The 14,582-nt window shown below is 51.6% G+C and overlaps 10 protein-coding genes across 10 annotated transcripts; 5 read left to right on the top strand and 5 right to left on the bottom strand.

The window, feature by feature from the left end:
- Positions 1-517: 517 nt before the first annotated feature.
- SNOG_10042 (hypothetical protein) lies at positions 518-774 on the top strand (the record flags this gene model as incomplete). Its single annotated transcript, XM_001800273.1, has 2 exons — positions 518-554; positions 665-774. The coding sequence occupies 2 exons, from the start codon at positions 518-520 to the stop codon at positions 772-774; spliced, it is 147 nt and encodes a 48-aa protein (XP_001800325.1).
- Positions 775-1,363: 589 nt separating this feature from the next.
- Positions 1,364-2,365, top strand: SNOG_10041 (hypothetical protein; the record flags this gene model as incomplete). Its single annotated transcript, XM_001800272.1, has 3 exons — positions 1,364-1,417; positions 1,542-2,191; positions 2,248-2,365. The coding sequence occupies 3 exons, from the start codon at positions 1,364-1,366 to the stop codon at positions 2,363-2,365; spliced, it is 822 nt and encodes a 273-aa protein (XP_001800324.1).
- Positions 2,366-2,988: 623 nt separating this feature from the next.
- Positions 2,989-3,447, bottom strand: SNOG_10040 (hypothetical protein; the record flags this gene model as incomplete). Its single annotated transcript, XM_001800271.1, has 1 exon — positions 2,989-3,447. The coding sequence occupies one exon, from the start codon at positions 3,445-3,447 to the stop codon at positions 2,989-2,991; it is 459 nt and encodes a 152-aa protein (XP_001800323.1).
- Positions 3,448-3,818: 371 nt separating this feature from the next.
- SNOG_10039 (hypothetical protein) lies at positions 3,819-5,493 on the bottom strand (the record flags this gene model as incomplete). Its single annotated transcript, XM_001800270.1, has 2 exons — positions 3,819-5,288; positions 5,479-5,493. The coding sequence occupies 2 exons, from the start codon at positions 5,491-5,493 to the stop codon at positions 3,819-3,821; spliced, it is 1,485 nt and encodes a 494-aa protein (XP_001800322.1).
- Positions 5,494-6,210: 717 nt separating this feature from the next.
- SNOG_10038 (hypothetical protein) lies at positions 6,211-7,128 on the bottom strand (the record flags this gene model as incomplete). The annotated part of the gene is made up of 2 exons (XM_001800269.1): positions 6,211-6,719; positions 6,981-7,128. The coding sequence occupies 2 exons, from the start codon at positions 7,126-7,128 to the stop codon at positions 6,211-6,213; spliced, it is 657 nt and encodes a 218-aa protein (XP_001800321.1).
- A 531-nt stretch (positions 7,129-7,659) lies between these two features.
- SNOG_10037 (hypothetical protein) lies at positions 7,660-8,200 on the bottom strand (the record flags this gene model as incomplete). The annotated part of the gene is made up of 2 exons (XM_001800268.1): positions 7,660-7,967; positions 8,014-8,200. 2 exons carry the CDS (start codon positions 8,198-8,200, stop codon positions 7,660-7,662), a joined length of 495 nt encoding a protein of 164 aa, XP_001800320.1.
- Positions 8,201-9,059: 859 nt separating this feature from the next.
- SNOG_10036 (hypothetical protein) lies at positions 9,060-10,382 on the top strand (the record flags this gene model as incomplete). The annotated part of the gene is made up of 3 exons (XM_001800267.1): positions 9,060-9,294; positions 9,348-9,919; positions 9,976-10,382. The coding sequence occupies 3 exons, from the start codon at positions 9,060-9,062 to the stop codon at positions 10,165-10,167; spliced, it is 999 nt and encodes a 332-aa protein (XP_001800319.1). The 3' UTR covers positions 10,168-10,382.
- A 629-nt stretch (positions 10,383-11,011) lies between these two features.
- SNOG_10035 (hypothetical protein) lies at positions 11,012-12,839 on the top strand (the record flags this gene model as incomplete). Its single annotated transcript, XM_001800266.1, has 3 exons — positions 11,012-11,677; positions 11,725-12,429; positions 12,513-12,839. The coding sequence occupies 3 exons, from the start codon at positions 11,012-11,014 to the stop codon at positions 12,837-12,839; spliced, it is 1,698 nt and encodes a 565-aa protein (XP_001800318.1).
- Positions 12,840-12,917: 78 nt separating this feature from the next.
- Positions 12,918-13,162, top strand: SNOG_10034 (hypothetical protein; the record flags this gene model as incomplete). Its single annotated transcript, XM_001800265.1, has 2 exons — positions 12,918-12,975; positions 13,068-13,162. 2 exons carry the CDS (start codon positions 12,918-12,920, stop codon positions 13,160-13,162), a joined length of 153 nt encoding a protein of 50 aa, XP_001800317.1.
- Positions 13,163-13,400: 238 nt separating this feature from the next.
- SNOG_10033 (hypothetical protein) lies at positions 13,401-14,023 on the bottom strand (the record flags this gene model as incomplete). Its single annotated transcript, XM_001800264.1, has 2 exons — positions 13,401-13,932; positions 13,989-14,023. The coding sequence occupies 2 exons, from the start codon at positions 14,021-14,023 to the stop codon at positions 13,401-13,403; spliced, it is 567 nt and encodes a 188-aa protein (XP_001800316.1).
- Between the last annotated feature and the right edge of the window lie 559 nt (positions 14,024-14,582).

Here is a 14,582-nt window from a genome sequence, read left to right as displayed (position 1 = left end):
TTGGTCAAAAGTAGCGTCGAAAAGGGAGGAAGTGTTGTATGTAGACTTGATATCGAGATGAGCGAGATTATTAGTACTGCTTCTTACCTGCCACAAACATTAAGGCTTCTCTCAATTCTTCACTCCATCATCTCACGACCATCTCTCACTCTCATGCCCTCACTATTGAAGGCGTTGCGGCCAATCGCACCGAATCCACGCCCCCGTATCCATTACCTCACCCAGGTACCTCAATTGGAGTTCTGCACCGATTTCCAAGCCCGGCAATGTCCAAAGTCTCAGCGAGCGTGCCCCGCACAGCTGACAATCGTCAACGCGAACAAGCACGGCGCAGCAACTTATCTAATAATCTAAAGCTATAGACGGGATGTAAACATGGCGATTGAAACCCAACAATACCTTGTATAGCTTCAGGCTGTAACTTCAGCAGCAACAATTCACTTTTGAGAGCTGCACCTCGCAAACTCAGGCGCTTGCGTGAATAACAAGCTTTCCTTATGAGAGACAGCTGCACGAAATGTTCCGCGAAAAGGGCACCAAGATGGCCAAGAGCCGTGCAATTTTCCGGAAGGAGCCAACTGCATTCCAGGACTAAAGAAGCTGGTTTGTTACCCGGAAGATGTACCTCCAGATCATAGCATAACAAGACATACTAAGAAGGCAGAAACTGCTGGAAAGAGAGCTGCCGGGGTTCGAAAGGCACAGGACAAGGTCACAGCCGAGTTGGGGAAGACCAAGGCGGCTGCAGAGAACGGGGAAAGCCGAACCAGCTAGGAAGACTGCTGAAGCAGGAAGCATAGCTATAGCCGAGACGGCCGCAGAGGAGCGCAAAGCTGAGGCCTGCACTGTTCACCACGGAAGAAACCCAAGCTGGAGTCGGTCCTGACTTCGGGAGCAAGTAACTTTGATACCCGAAACATCCATAACACCACCACATAGGTATATATATATATATATGTATCTTCACGCAGGGTCTTGGGTATACGGCCTATTCTGTGGTCTCCTTCTGTTATTACTCTACTGCGTTGTATTCTTCTGCTGCTTGTAGCATGATTCTACTTTTCCCTGAAATCATACCTTAACGCAGAACTACTATTGTCGATCATGAGAAGCTCACTGAGCATGCAAGACACCAGGTCTATGCTGATGCTCAAAGAACTCACGTCCAGCCTATTTGCTTTCGTATTGTTTGCGAGCATCTACCTTCAAACTGTTTATCAACTGAGCAAACACCTGAACGGCACCTGAACCATACCTAATCATCAGGTCATACCCAGGCCCAATATAAGTTCGGTCAGGTGCCGCCCACGTGGGACCTACAGCAACACGTTGCTAAGCTCAAAACGTAGCGCAGTGGGGCTCGATGCTAAAGCCGCTTTCACCTAGTCTCAGCCCTACAACGCCGCAAGAAATTGAGGTGAGTGAAGGCGATAGCGCAAAGCCGGCTAACGTGTGAGAGAAGGCGGACCTGGCTCTCGACAATACAAGTAAACAGCGGACATGACGTTGATCCACCAGCGACACTATCAACCCTACCACAGGGTACCTTGAGGGGCAGAGTGATCGCGACATATTTCGGTGTACTCCCAGAAGGCTTTGAGGATGTGTTGGCTGGGGCGGTGGGCACAGAGGCGGACCGACGGTGGGTAAAGGACCACTATAAAAAGATCCAAGCAAACATCTGTACCGAGCGGTATGGTTCTGGGTCGTTCCTGCAGCGGTGGCTACGTGGAAATCTTGCGACACTTTCCTTCAAGTTATGGAATACAAATTGGGCAATCGAGGTGAGCGCCCTCAGCATCCTGCCTGCGGCCGAGACGGCCCAAGAACAAGAAGTTCGGATTGCGAACCGAGACATATATCAGACCGCTCTCAACGACTTGCACGTCCTCTGGCGCAACACATACAGCGAAGCCTTTGAGATGGCAGTCGAGCGGGTGATCATGACAAATGGACAGGAACGGATCCGTTGGGAGCGCGCACGGGAAATGTATCGTGGGATCAAAGATGCGCCGCCAGCGGCCGATGTGGACATCAATATCCTTCGAAGTCGCGCGCAATGCGACGGTGCAAAGGTCGTACCGTTCTATTACCGACCGAAGGACCAAAGACTAGCAGTGTTCCGAAGTTTCTGCACCAAGGACATCCTCGCTTCACACCTTGAGGCTTCGCGATCGGTCGTGGATATACGGTAAGTTAATGGTTTGGGAGCTCTTAGATTTACATATACTAACACTTTTGCTCCAGACGTTTGGCAATAACCGAGCCTGTGCAGATACCGCCAGCATCGGGCCAAGAAGTCATTCCCCCTTTCGTCACTATGAAGGCGAATCACTTCGCTCAGAGCTGTGATATATTGAGCTGACTCGTCCTTGGACCGCAAGAGTCTATTCGACGAGAGTTTTTGTTGGTCGATCCAAGCTTACGGTCAGCTGCGGCAACAGCGTGGCGCGTCAGGTCCTCAGAGGCCTACGAGCTCATCCGCATCATGCACTTCGACTTGGAATTTACCAAGCCGCAGCACAGCGACTGGGCTGACACGCCCATCCTACGACCGACGAAATAGGTCATGAAGAGAAAGGCCAGGAACAGCGACGACGCTGGACGACGAGCCCGGCCCGCAGCCCGCTAACAGTGGTGAACTAGATATTTAAATTCACGAAGTACATGTTTAGAAGCGAGTGAAGAATGGGTCTTTCGCAGTAGCCTAGAGCCCATCAACACTTTAGGAATAGCTGAGTGAATATGACACAATACATTATTACAAGATCAACTTGAAGCCCCTTTAAATTCCCGTTACCAGCTCGTAGATTCCGCAAAATCCTCCAGGTTGATATATGCAACGTTACGACCTACATAGTTGCGGATGAATGAATTTAAACAGAGTTTACAGCACGGAGGGGCGCAACGTTGAGGTTAGCACTACACCTGAAGGCCTCCATCTCATAACTATTCACTTAAACCTCTTCTCTACTCACAAGCCTGTGGCTATCCATCGTCCTGATCATTCCACTTCTCAATCTCGTTCATTACAGCCTCCATGAATCCCTCCACCAAATCAATCTTATCCTTCCTCAAGTTACCTTCTGCCAAAATATGTACATCACCTGTCTTCTCCGTCTCAGCAAGAATTAGATAGTACCATTTCTTTTCGCCCTTGATCTTCTTGCCCGCATCGTTGGTGGTTGTTTCAGCAGGGTTACGCGTGCGCAAGACGTGGATGGCGAGTTCGGCGGGGTCGAGAGGGTTGCGGGAGCCGCGCATGTTGCGAGCACAGTAGGCAGTGATGTACTCGGTGAGAGTGGAGGTTGCGGTGAGGAGATCTTCTGTTGATGCGGCGCGGACTTCGAAGTTCTTGGAGAGAGTGGCGCCGATGGTTTCAAGGAGAGGGAAGAAGACATCGTTGAGGAGAGCTTTGTCGGGCATGGGTGGAGATATTGAAGACATTTTGATTGTGGGCGGAGAGACGGACGGGGCTGGGGAAGAAGTGTTGCGAGGATGCAGGTCTAGTCGAAGGGGTGACTTAGATTATGTCTTTCTTTCGTGAAATGAACGAAGGTCCGTTTGCTCGCTTAAGAGAGACAAGTGAGTCTGTTGCAGTGAGAGAGACAATGGCGATCTCTCCAGTTGTCTGCGTTACCCAAAAACTCAACACAGCTCGGTCACAAATCGAAAGCACTCGCAGATAAAGCAAGTATATGCGGCGTAGCTAGAGCAGGCTGATAGTAGACGTCTAGATATCGGGTTGAAATTGGTAGTATCTCTAGGCTTATCATTTCCGTCGAGCTTTAATTTCATATCATCAATCATACCTCCCTCTAGACATGCAAAAATTCCGCTTTCGACAGCGGTCTTCCTTCCTCCACAGTCTTCTTCAGTTCCTCGTTTGGCGTGAAATATGCCCAGAAGCCTCCCTTGCGATCCATATCAGCATTAACACCAACGTTCCAAAGGCGCGTGCGTTCTACTGGCCATCCTCGCTCATCAACCTCCACCTCTTCCATCTCAATGACGCGTTTCGCAACAAGTAGATGAGTTGCCACATCCCACAAGCCCTCACGAGGCGGATTGCGCTGAAGCAAAGCCACCGCCTTTCGCCTAGTCACAGGGCATCGGCACCGTAGTGCGACAGAATAGAGAGCTGGGATGAGTGAGATCTCAAAAGTGAACCGCGCGGCGTGCTGTGGTGTATCGAGATCCATCGAGTCGAGTATGCGCTCACAATAGAGCAGGACGGTTTGGAATTCGTCTAGGTAGGCGTCTATGGCCATCGCTGTGGGGTCCAGTTGGCACAGTAACCAGATATAGGTGATATAGTGGCCGATTAACAGTGCCTGAATGACGAGCTCATCACTTTTCGTAAGTGCGTGTGTGTTTCTGTAGTGCTCGGTAGCCGCGTACCAGGCCTGTTGACAGTCGAGAACCAGTTGCTTTTGACCAAGTTCTTTGGCCGTGAACACTTTGACCTGATAGAAATGGCGCTTCAAACCGAGGTAGCGACTTTGTAATATGGAATGATTGCGCACTTCATACGCGGACAGCTCCATCTCCCGGATATTGCTGAATCGAAGGTCTTCGAAGTGTCTTAGGTCCAGATCAGTGACATAAGGACGGATATCCAAGACCGCACCGTACAACATAGCGCTTGTCAAGGCCCGAATGAATATTGGTTTGAGCTCGTCCTCGATGAGTGTGCTTATGTTGAAAGTTGTCAATGTAGTAGACGTGTCGACCGAACATGAAGAGAGCGGCGAGTTGACGCTGTCATGTCGTACTTTCTTTTCACGTTCGGTAATGATGTTCAACCCATTTATGAGATGTGTGAACGCCGTCTGATGGTTACCACGTAGAAACTCCATGCAAACGAAGAGAAGACAAGTGACCAAACCGACCTCGGTTTTGTAGTTGGACTGCCCCATACGATCGACCAGACTTTTGACGGACATATTGTAATGGTGTAAAAAGGTCTTGCTCTCGGTAATGGCAGTGAATCTTGAGCGAGCATGCTTCAAGGACCCGCTCTCGGTGCTATGGAGATACCCGAGAGCTATCAAAGCGTGACGAACGGCTGGTTCGGAGAAGGCCATTTGAAGCGTTGTGCGAGACCAGAAACTATTGTCGAAGTTGCCAGAGAGTACTGGCCGTGCGCAGCGATGGTAAAACTCAAGGTAGCGCACGCTGTCATCTAGGCCCGGAAGCAGGGATACGGTCTTCTGGAAAGCAGGACCTTGGCCAGGGTTCCAGATATGGACTTCGAAGCCTTGTTTGAGACTGGCGTAGCCATCGCACTGACGACCTGTGCTGGTGCATCTGATAGGACATGTCAGGTGCAAATTTGCATATGGGGCTTGGATGGTGCGCACTTCAAACAATTGGGTCTTTGCTCATCGCACTTGACACGTCGGAATCTACGTGGTGTCAGTAGTGTTCACGTCCTATTCTGAGAGGATGTGACTGGTAGTGAAGAGGAGGACATACTTGCAAGTCTTGCATCCGGTCTTCACTTTAGCTGCGCTTCTTCGCGATCGTCTTTCCATAGTGTTCGAGTACGCATGAGCCCGCGAGCCGAAGTTATGTGCAAGTCAGAGAAGCCCACCATGTTGTATTCTCGTAACGCTGCTACAGGGTACGGCAAGGAGATGTCGTACAGATGCATAAGGCGTGCCGTCCGATCTAGGTTGGCGCATAATTTAGCGTCTGCGGCATTCACGTGCATTTACGAACAGACGAATCACAGAGTGGTAGTCCACATATATCGACAAAAGTGCCAAGGTAGTTTCGACGACGTTCCTTCCATGTGAAATATTGATTGGATCCAACCATGATCACCAAAGAATCCAAGAATTTTGCTCGGACTTTTCCCAATTTGCGTGTTACTTGCGTGCGTCCCCTATCAGCGAATTACCATCCAGTCTCATCTCATCGCTTGCTCTCCTCGTGATTCGCCTCTCATGTCCCGACTCATCCTGTCGAGCTCATCCAGATCCAAATCCAATACCCACCCACCAACTAGCGATTCGATTGCGTGCGTCCCGTCCACTGTCCACTCGTGCTCATGTTCATACATCGGCATCCACAGGTGTCCACCACTACCCCATTTGTATGACATATGACTCCGAAGATGCCACAGAAGGACCCGAAGAGGAGTCCACAGCACCTCCCAACTCCACCTATTCCCATCCCTCTCTCCTACTACCCCACCTCCTCCCCTCAGCGCCTAGCCGGAACTTGCATACTCCTCTGCAATCTATTATACTCATCCACAGCCACATTATGAAACCCCTGCCTCAACCATTCCATACTCTTCCTGTCCACCAACGGCTCCTTCCCCTCCAAATCCTCGCTCGTGCCCTTCAGCAAAACACACAGACTTACCGGAGCCATAACAGCAAGCGCCATATACTTCTTCAACCCGTCGTGCCCAATCACTATGAAGATCTCGTCGAGCTTTTGAATGCCATGGGGTCCGAGAGCGCCATTTTGGCCCAGGTGGATGATCCGCGAGACGAGTGACATGGACAGCATGACGTTTTGCGATATGTTAAATTCGGGGAGGGCGAGACGAAGGAGTGTTTGCACGCGGGAGGCGAGCATATCGCGTGTGATGCTGTCGGGTGTGAGGAGGATTTGCGGTTGCGGGGCGTAGCCATGCGCGCCGGGGAAGGGGCCGTAGGTGCTTTGCGGTATGTTGTTTTGAGATGTGGGCGCGAGCTGTGGTGCTGTAGGGTGGGCCGTGTACGGCGAGGGAGCGTGTGCTGGTGGTATGGGTGCCGCGCGGGGCGGGGCATACGTACTGGCAGGATAGTCTGGTGTTGTAGGTCTCTCTGATCGTGGCACGTACGTAGCGATGGGATGAACTGGTGCTGTGGGCGCATCTGGTCGTGGCGCATAGGCACTGGTGGGAGAATAGGCTGGCGGTGTTGGAGTCGCGTGGGGCGTAGTATTGGCACTGATGGGAGGGCCTAGGTCTATGGGCGAACCCAGAAGCGGTACAGACGCAGGCGAAAGCGAATGGAGACTGATAGACGTGGCCGGCTTGAAATGCCCTGAATCCTTCAAAGATTGCCACTGCGCAAAAGCTGAGGCATTCGCCTGTTGTTCTCCGGGAGAGTTCGGGGGCTGCGACATGGTGGAGGCGATTATATATGAGTTGAGGCGAGGGTGGCTTGAGGAGAGGATGTGAGAGGCAGAAGTTTTCTGATTGTGGGAAAGCATAAAGTATCAAGAAAGGAGATAATGAACGCGAGGGCGGGAGTAAACGCCCACGGCAGGTGAAAGGCCATTGGAACCAACCATTCACTTTGAATACAAGGTTTCCGCAAGCATTAGCTAGGTGACATCGCTGCTGTGCTGCGTATATCATTCAGTCGTCTTCCAGATGTTCATGTGAGACAAATGTGAGGTTGCGATTCTGTTGATACTAGTAGGTGATCCGGAAAGAGCGACGAACCACTGTCGCATGGTAAGATCACAATATTGCTCTCAGGCAGGTACAAAGTCTTTGTCATCTTGATCTGATTCGATTGTGTAATAGAGCTGATATGGTGAGCTTATATGGTGAAAGCAACCTGCCACGTGCTTGCCCCGTAATGTTTCCTACCCGTACAGTTGGCCCACAAATCGAAACGGTCGTAAGAGTGGGTTCCTAGTGATGTGAGGTCAGTGAATCGATCTTTCGGCATTGTTGGCATTTCTCGCGTTCTCTGCATCGCGCAGCGCTTCAAAATCCTTCTTTGCACTCGCGCTCAAGAGCAGGACAGTATCAATGAAGCACTCCATTGCCTGAGCCTTAGTGTTGCGAGTGGCTCCACGAAGTATCAGGGCATTGGCGGGAACAGTAGCAATGGCGTAGTATGGCTTGTCATCGACATGACCGCAGCGGATATCGAGGCTGGCAGTGTCGATTTGGTGGTCCGCGCCAAATTCGCCTCGGTTGGCCTTTTCTTCAGCGTAGATAGACAGCACACCTGGAGCAACTTAACAGGAAATCCCGATCTCGAGGAAAAAGCTTACGGGAAAGGAATCGCTGTTCGACAATGGAGCGCGATATCATTCCGTTTGCCTGCAGGAGAGTGAACATACGGTTCTTGTGACGAAGCTTGGGCCCAGGCGCACGCTGATCGATGTATGCATTCAAGAGCGCGAGTTCAGTGTTGTCAGGAGGACTGTGTGTCAATGGATAGTCGCTTCGGTCGGCCATGTTAAGTTGGGTCTGGCAGTCAAGTGAGTTATGGGTGATGATGACAAAAGTGATAAGAAAAGAGTGCTCAGGAAGAAGTGACATGCCTCTAGGATGCCTTCGTGATTGCTGCCTATAGCAAGCTATTGTGGCTTGTGACAATAGCAAACGGACAATACATATTGCTGAACATAGTCACCAGCCGCAGAGCGTCAAGGCAGCACGATCTTGTGTGAAGTTCGCGGGTATGTTAAAACCCACAATAGCACACCCTGGAATTGATGCCGTATTGTTCTGTTAGGCTCATGCGGCGCCTCGCCACGATCGTACACTCGAGCAGATTTTAGAAAATGGGATACAGTTTGATGAGTGAAAGCTTGCAGTTACAGAATGTAGCTGCACGTGCCGGCATTTGGTGCGTTAGACGTGTGCATGTGCAGACCACGAAATTTACGAAAAACTGCACTCTTTTCGCGTCTTTATGGCAAAAATCGTCACATGATGCGAAGCGACGTTGACGACGTGAAGTTGGCCCTGGGATGGCGATGTCACGATGTCTAAGAATAGGAGGACGGCTCAGCAGGGGTTTTCCTTAGCGGGCTTGGCTCCTGGTTGCTCCTGAAACCACAATTCACGCTTGACAACCGCCTCCACAGCATCCCAGTCCTCGCTGCAGCACCCCCAGCACCCCCGCCGCGCCTACTCTCGCTTCTCTGTTTACTGTAGGACAGGACATTCACTCAATATCGCACTCGCTCCTACCTCCCGCACATCGGGTGTTACGTCGCACATCGTCTCCGATTCCCATTGTTAGGGGCGTCCCGGTCGTACACAGCCTCAACCACAGACAACACCACAAACCCCCAGACTGCCCGCAAAGATGGGCTTCGGCGACTTTTCGACGATATGCACCAAGGCGGCGATTCCTCTGTGCGCGCTGGTGGGCGAGCAGCAGATCAACGGTGGCGCGGGCATACAAACAAACTGCTACTCGAGGACGATTGAGATCGCGAACACGCTCATCTTCCAGTGCGCGAACGACTTCATGCACATTCTGGCCATGGTCATGACTGTGATTATGATTATCCACGTGCGCTCAAAGTTCACTGCTGTCGGTATGTTGTGCTGGCTAGGCAATGGACGAAGATGAGGCATTAACACGACCCAGGCCGCAAAGAGATCACATCCGTCTTCTACATCTACCTCCTCCTGACCATCATATCGCTCATCCTCGACGCCGGTGTCACTGCACCCGGCTCCGCTCCGTACCCGTACTTTGCCGCCGTACAGAATGGCCTCGTCTCCGCTCTCTGCACCTGCTTGCTGATCAACGGCTTCGTCGGTTTCCAGCTGTATGAGGATGGAACAACGCTCTCGGTCTGGCTACTGCGACTCTGCTCCCTCGCCATGTTCGTAGTCAGCGGTGCTGTCTCGCTTTTGACCTTCAAGAACTGGGCAGGACTGAGCTCCAAGAACCCCATCGGCATCATGATCGTCACCTATATCGTAAACGCCATCTTCCTCTTCGTCTACGTTGTCAGCCAGATCATTCTGGTTGTCGGCACACTCGAGGACCGCTGGCCGCTTGGCGACATCTCGTTCGGTGTCTTCTTCTTCGTCATCGGCCAGGTCATCCTCTATGTCTTCAGCGATACCATCTGTGATAACGTCCAGCACTACATTGATGGTCTCTTCTTTGCTACCATCTGCAATTTGCTGGCAGTCATGATGGTCTACAAGGTTAGTTCGCCGCTAAAAGTCGATGGTTTGCATTGCGCTAACACAGCTATAAATAGTACTGGGATTCAATCACCCGCGAAGATCTCGAGTTTTCAGTCGGTGTCAAGCAGCACAACTGGGAAGTCAAGGAACTTTTGCCAGACGAGGATAAGCGTGGCACCGTCTACCAAGACTCTGACTACACGCCTTCGCTATACCAGCAACAGTACAACGGACGCCATTCACACTACTCCAACCTCGGTCACTAGAGCTACGTTGGACATCACATTCTGTTTTTGCATGCTTTGTTGTTTGTAACTTGATCTGACGGCATGATATGGAGTTGCGGCGTATATCGACGATGGCGTTCGACCAAGGCCTGTTGCATCTGGCCTTTGATCCAGATGACTCGACTTTAGGCATTGGCTTAATCGGAGCATTGTTCGGCGCAACATGTTCTTGCGTTCCACGGACACCAAAACCCTCACGACATTCGTAGTACAACTAGTATAGTAATATTATACCACGCATCCAAGCACCATAATTTCTCCCGATGGGTTTTGAAAGGTGGCCCGCACGCCTCGTAACGAGAACCGCGATTTCGACGCGAGCATATGAAGTCACATGATAGCCAAGCTCAACCGGCCTGCCCAAACAGGCAACTCCGGCGCAAAATCCCAACTGCTCCCATTTTCAGGCCCCGTACCATGCTACATGCAGTATATCGTAGCTTGCGGCTCATCACTGTGACGGTACGGGCTTGTGATGGCAAGACTCGTGGCTAATGATCGGGATTTGTGGGCGATAGCAATGAGCGGGGTCGGCGGGGCGAGCGCGGGGATGCTTTAAAGACGACGATGCCCCTATGATTGAAAGCACGTATTGCTTCCTCGTTCGATATTGACTTTGTAATATCTTAGGACCGGAGAAATAATCGTACGTTTGGATACTTGTCTCGCAGTGCAGATGTGGGAGATTCCATGCTTCACGTTCTCTCCTATGCTTTGGCTAATGCTTGACAGCTCAATTGGAGAATAACAAGAACAAGAGAACCAGAATTGATCAATTCGTATAATTCGACCAATCAAACACACATTTCTACATTCACCCAAAATGTCGCGGAAACACTTCTTTCCCAACCCAGAAGGGGTTGTGGTGCACATGCTCAACTCGCTCATAACTCGGAATCAGCACATGGGTCTCGACACCGAGAACCGCGTCGTTTACAACCTGGCACATCCACCAAACCAGGTTACCATTATTTCTGGAGGAGGATCTGGTCACGAGCCTGCCTGGTCTGGATTCGTCGGCGATGGCATGCTTTCCGCTGCTGTTTGTGGAGACATTTTTGCATCACCGAGCACGAAGCAAATCATGGCGGGAATCCGAAACGTACCGTCAAATGAGGGTGTGATTCTTTGCATCACCAATTACACGGGAGATATGCTACATTTTGGACTCGCGAGGGAAAAGGGTCAGGCACTTGGGTACAAGGTCGATGTCGTGTGCATGGCGGAAGACGCAGCGTTGGGCAGAGAGAAGAGCGAGAAAGTTGGAAGGAGAGGATTGGCTGGTAACTTGCTTGTTATCAAGCTCGCCGGCGCGGCGTCACAGAAGGGATGGGCGTTCGAGCGGTGTCGCAAGATTGGAGAGTTGGGCAATTCGCAACTTGTGACGATTGGTACAAGTTTGGATCATTGCCATGTTCCTGGACGAGAAGCTTTCGAGTCAGTTAAGGATGATGCGTGTGTGCTGGGAATGGGGATTCACAATGAGCCTGTAAGTCTTCGTCTCCGAACCTCACAAGTCTGATACTGATCTAATAGGGCCTTCGCACAATCTCTCCAATGCCTAGTCCGCAAGATATCATCAAGGAAATGCTGCGCTATCTCCTGGACCCCAAGGACAAAGACCGCGCTTTCGTTCCCTTCTCGCCTACCGACAACGTTGTCATGCTGTGTAACAACTTCGGTGGTCTCTCTAACCTCGAATTCGACGCCATGGTCAACATTGCCCTCGAAAAACTAAAGTCAGACTGGTCCATTGTGCCCAAGCGCATCTACGCCGGCGTCCTCGAAACCAGCCTGAACGGCCAGGGTTTCAGCATCACCCTCGGCAACATGACAGGCATGGCCAAGGCCATGGATCTGAGCGACGAGGAAGTATTCGAATTACTTGACGCCCCAACCAACGCACCCGCCTGGCCCAAGAACGGCTACAGACCTGTAAACATAAGCAAAGAAACCGAAACCCTCCGCAACGCCGCCAACGCCGCCCACGCAAACTCCTCCACAACCCACAAAGGCCCCGCAACACCCGCCTCACTCATCCCCGCCCTCCGCACAGCCTGCAAAGCCGCCCTCGCCGCCGAACCCACCATCACGCAATACGACCTGCAAATGGGCGACGGTGACTGCGGCGAAGCCGTCGCCGGCGTGTGTAAATCCATACTCACTAACATCGACGCCGTGGAAGCGAATCCGCCCGCTCTCCTCGCCCTGCTCGAAAGCATCGGCGAGAACGTCGAAGACGTAGGCGGTGTCCCTCGGCGCCATCTTATCTATCCTCGTCACGGCCTTTCACCAACGCACTCGCCACACTCACCAGCACCCAGTCTGCAGCGCTTGACATCAGCACAATCGCGCGCGCCGCCGCGCTTGGTCTGGAGAATTTGAAAAACTACACGTCTGCGCGCGAGGGCGATAGGACTGTTATGGACGTGCTTATCCCATTTATCAACACTTTGAATGAAAGCAGGGATCTGGAGAAGAGTGTGAGTGTCGCGGAACAGAGTGCGCAGAAGACGGCGGAGATGAAGGCCAAGTTTGGGCGCGCGACGTACATTAGTGAGGATGGGAGTGAGAGGAGTCGGATTCCGGATCCGGGGGCGTATGCGGTGGGCGTGTGGTGTAGGGGGTTGGTGGAGGGATACAAAGGGTAGGGAGGGTGTGGTGTTGGATGGTTGGATAGCGGGAAAATAATTGGTATTGTAGTGCTCTTTATGTACAAATCTGACAATATGTCGATTAACCTGGAAGAGTTGCGTGACATGACACAAACACTCACTTCCTTTAAATGTAGGAACGACGACACCACCGGAGGAGGAGCCCTTCATGGCACCGGGAAAACAAGCATTATTGGAGGTGCGCAAGCGGCCAAAATTCTGAAGGTATGGCGCTCCTCGCTGTCGAGCTTGAGCAAAGCGAAACTCGCCGTCGGCCGCATCAGCACCAACGAGGTGCTCGTCCAATTAAGCTTCTTTAGATTATGGCTGACAAGAAGAGTCCGGTGGTGTAAGCGGCGGGTCAATGAATGAGGCCGTGCAGGGCCAGTTAGTAAGCGTCGTGGGACCAGTTGATGAGATCGTGAGTGTTACCATAGGACTTCAGCTTGTGAGCGCTGTTGAAGCTATTCGCCGCCGTCTTTGCTAAGGAAGTGGGTTACGCAGGACGACCAACTTATACTAAGCCACCTCCACTTCCTCGAGTGAGTAAGCTTGGTGTCACTCCCAAGCGATACGGCGCATGTCGAGCCAATCTGGCTTCCGCGTTCGCACTTCAAACTCTTTCACACTGTGAAAGTACCAGTGCGTAGTGTACTGGAACAGCGGCCACTGCGGATTGGTATACAGCGACTGATCAATCTCTGGATTCGGCGAACCATCTGGACCATAATTGGGGAGCGGGCGTAAGTTGCACTTGGCCAGTGAAGTCCCATCTACGATATTATGAATCGCTTTTGGAAAACCGTCCATGATATAGCTCGCACTCCGCCGTGCCTCCTCATGAGAGGATGATAGCCAAGCATTACTGCGTTCAAATGCCATTTGCCATGACGCGTCCTGCTGCGCGACTGCAAAGATTTCAGATGCGAGATCAGGCCGTGGGTTGCCATCGAGAACCAAGGTAAACGCATCCTGCGGCATACCAAGTGATGGGAGACAAACAGCTTCCATGATCCATGGCGCAAGCTCTCGTTTGGTGACTGAGAGAGTGGGCAAGATGAAGTCGTCGCCCTCGTTATGCCAATCTGAGCTTGCCAGCCATATATTGCCCCATAGAGAAACTCGCCGCTCAATGCGAAGGCTTACGTTCTCTTGGCAGAAGGAAATAAGCCTTTTCCCATCTCGTTCTGGATGGTGGGTTACTTTGCGGTCTTCGTGGAGCACGAGATTGCGCAAATGTGTCCGAGTTTGGCTCGGCAGTGCAGTCATGAAGCTCAATGCCACTTGTGCAGCGGAAAAATATTGCAGTTCCCCCCCTCGGTCCGTCTGCTGTCCATAGAGCCTCGGGTCGCCCTTGGTGGTGCAGTGTGTCGAAAAATGTACTACGTTGAATTGGAGCACCGGGAACTCACGTGTCTCAACTGCAGCCAGTTTGCAGGTATGCAACCAGGCGAAACTGTGGCGCCAACCTTCCGCAAAAGTTAATTTTCTGGTGTCCGGATTGAATCGAAGCCCGTCTTTAGTCGTCAGGCAATAGCCGTGTATCATCTCTCTCAGTTCCCGTGGAAGTCGGAAGATTGGAGATTGCTACTGCATCGCGTTGAGGCTTCTGGGACGGCGTTGAATATAGGAAATAACTTGAAATGTGAACATAATTTGCGTGATGGGCGGTTGTTGGTATATGGTGCTTTTGCGAAGCAGAAAAATGAGGGTAGGTTATTCGATATGATTGTATGGGCT

Source organism: Parastagonospora nodorum (assembly GCF_000146915.1).
Source record: "Parastagonospora nodorum SN15 chromosome Unknown scaffold_16, whole genome shotgun sequence".
NCBI classification, from domain to species: domain Eukaryota; kingdom Fungi; phylum Ascomycota; class Dothideomycetes; order Pleosporales; family Phaeosphaeriaceae; genus Parastagonospora; species Parastagonospora nodorum.
This window is presented reverse-complemented; position numbering and strand designations above follow the sequence as displayed.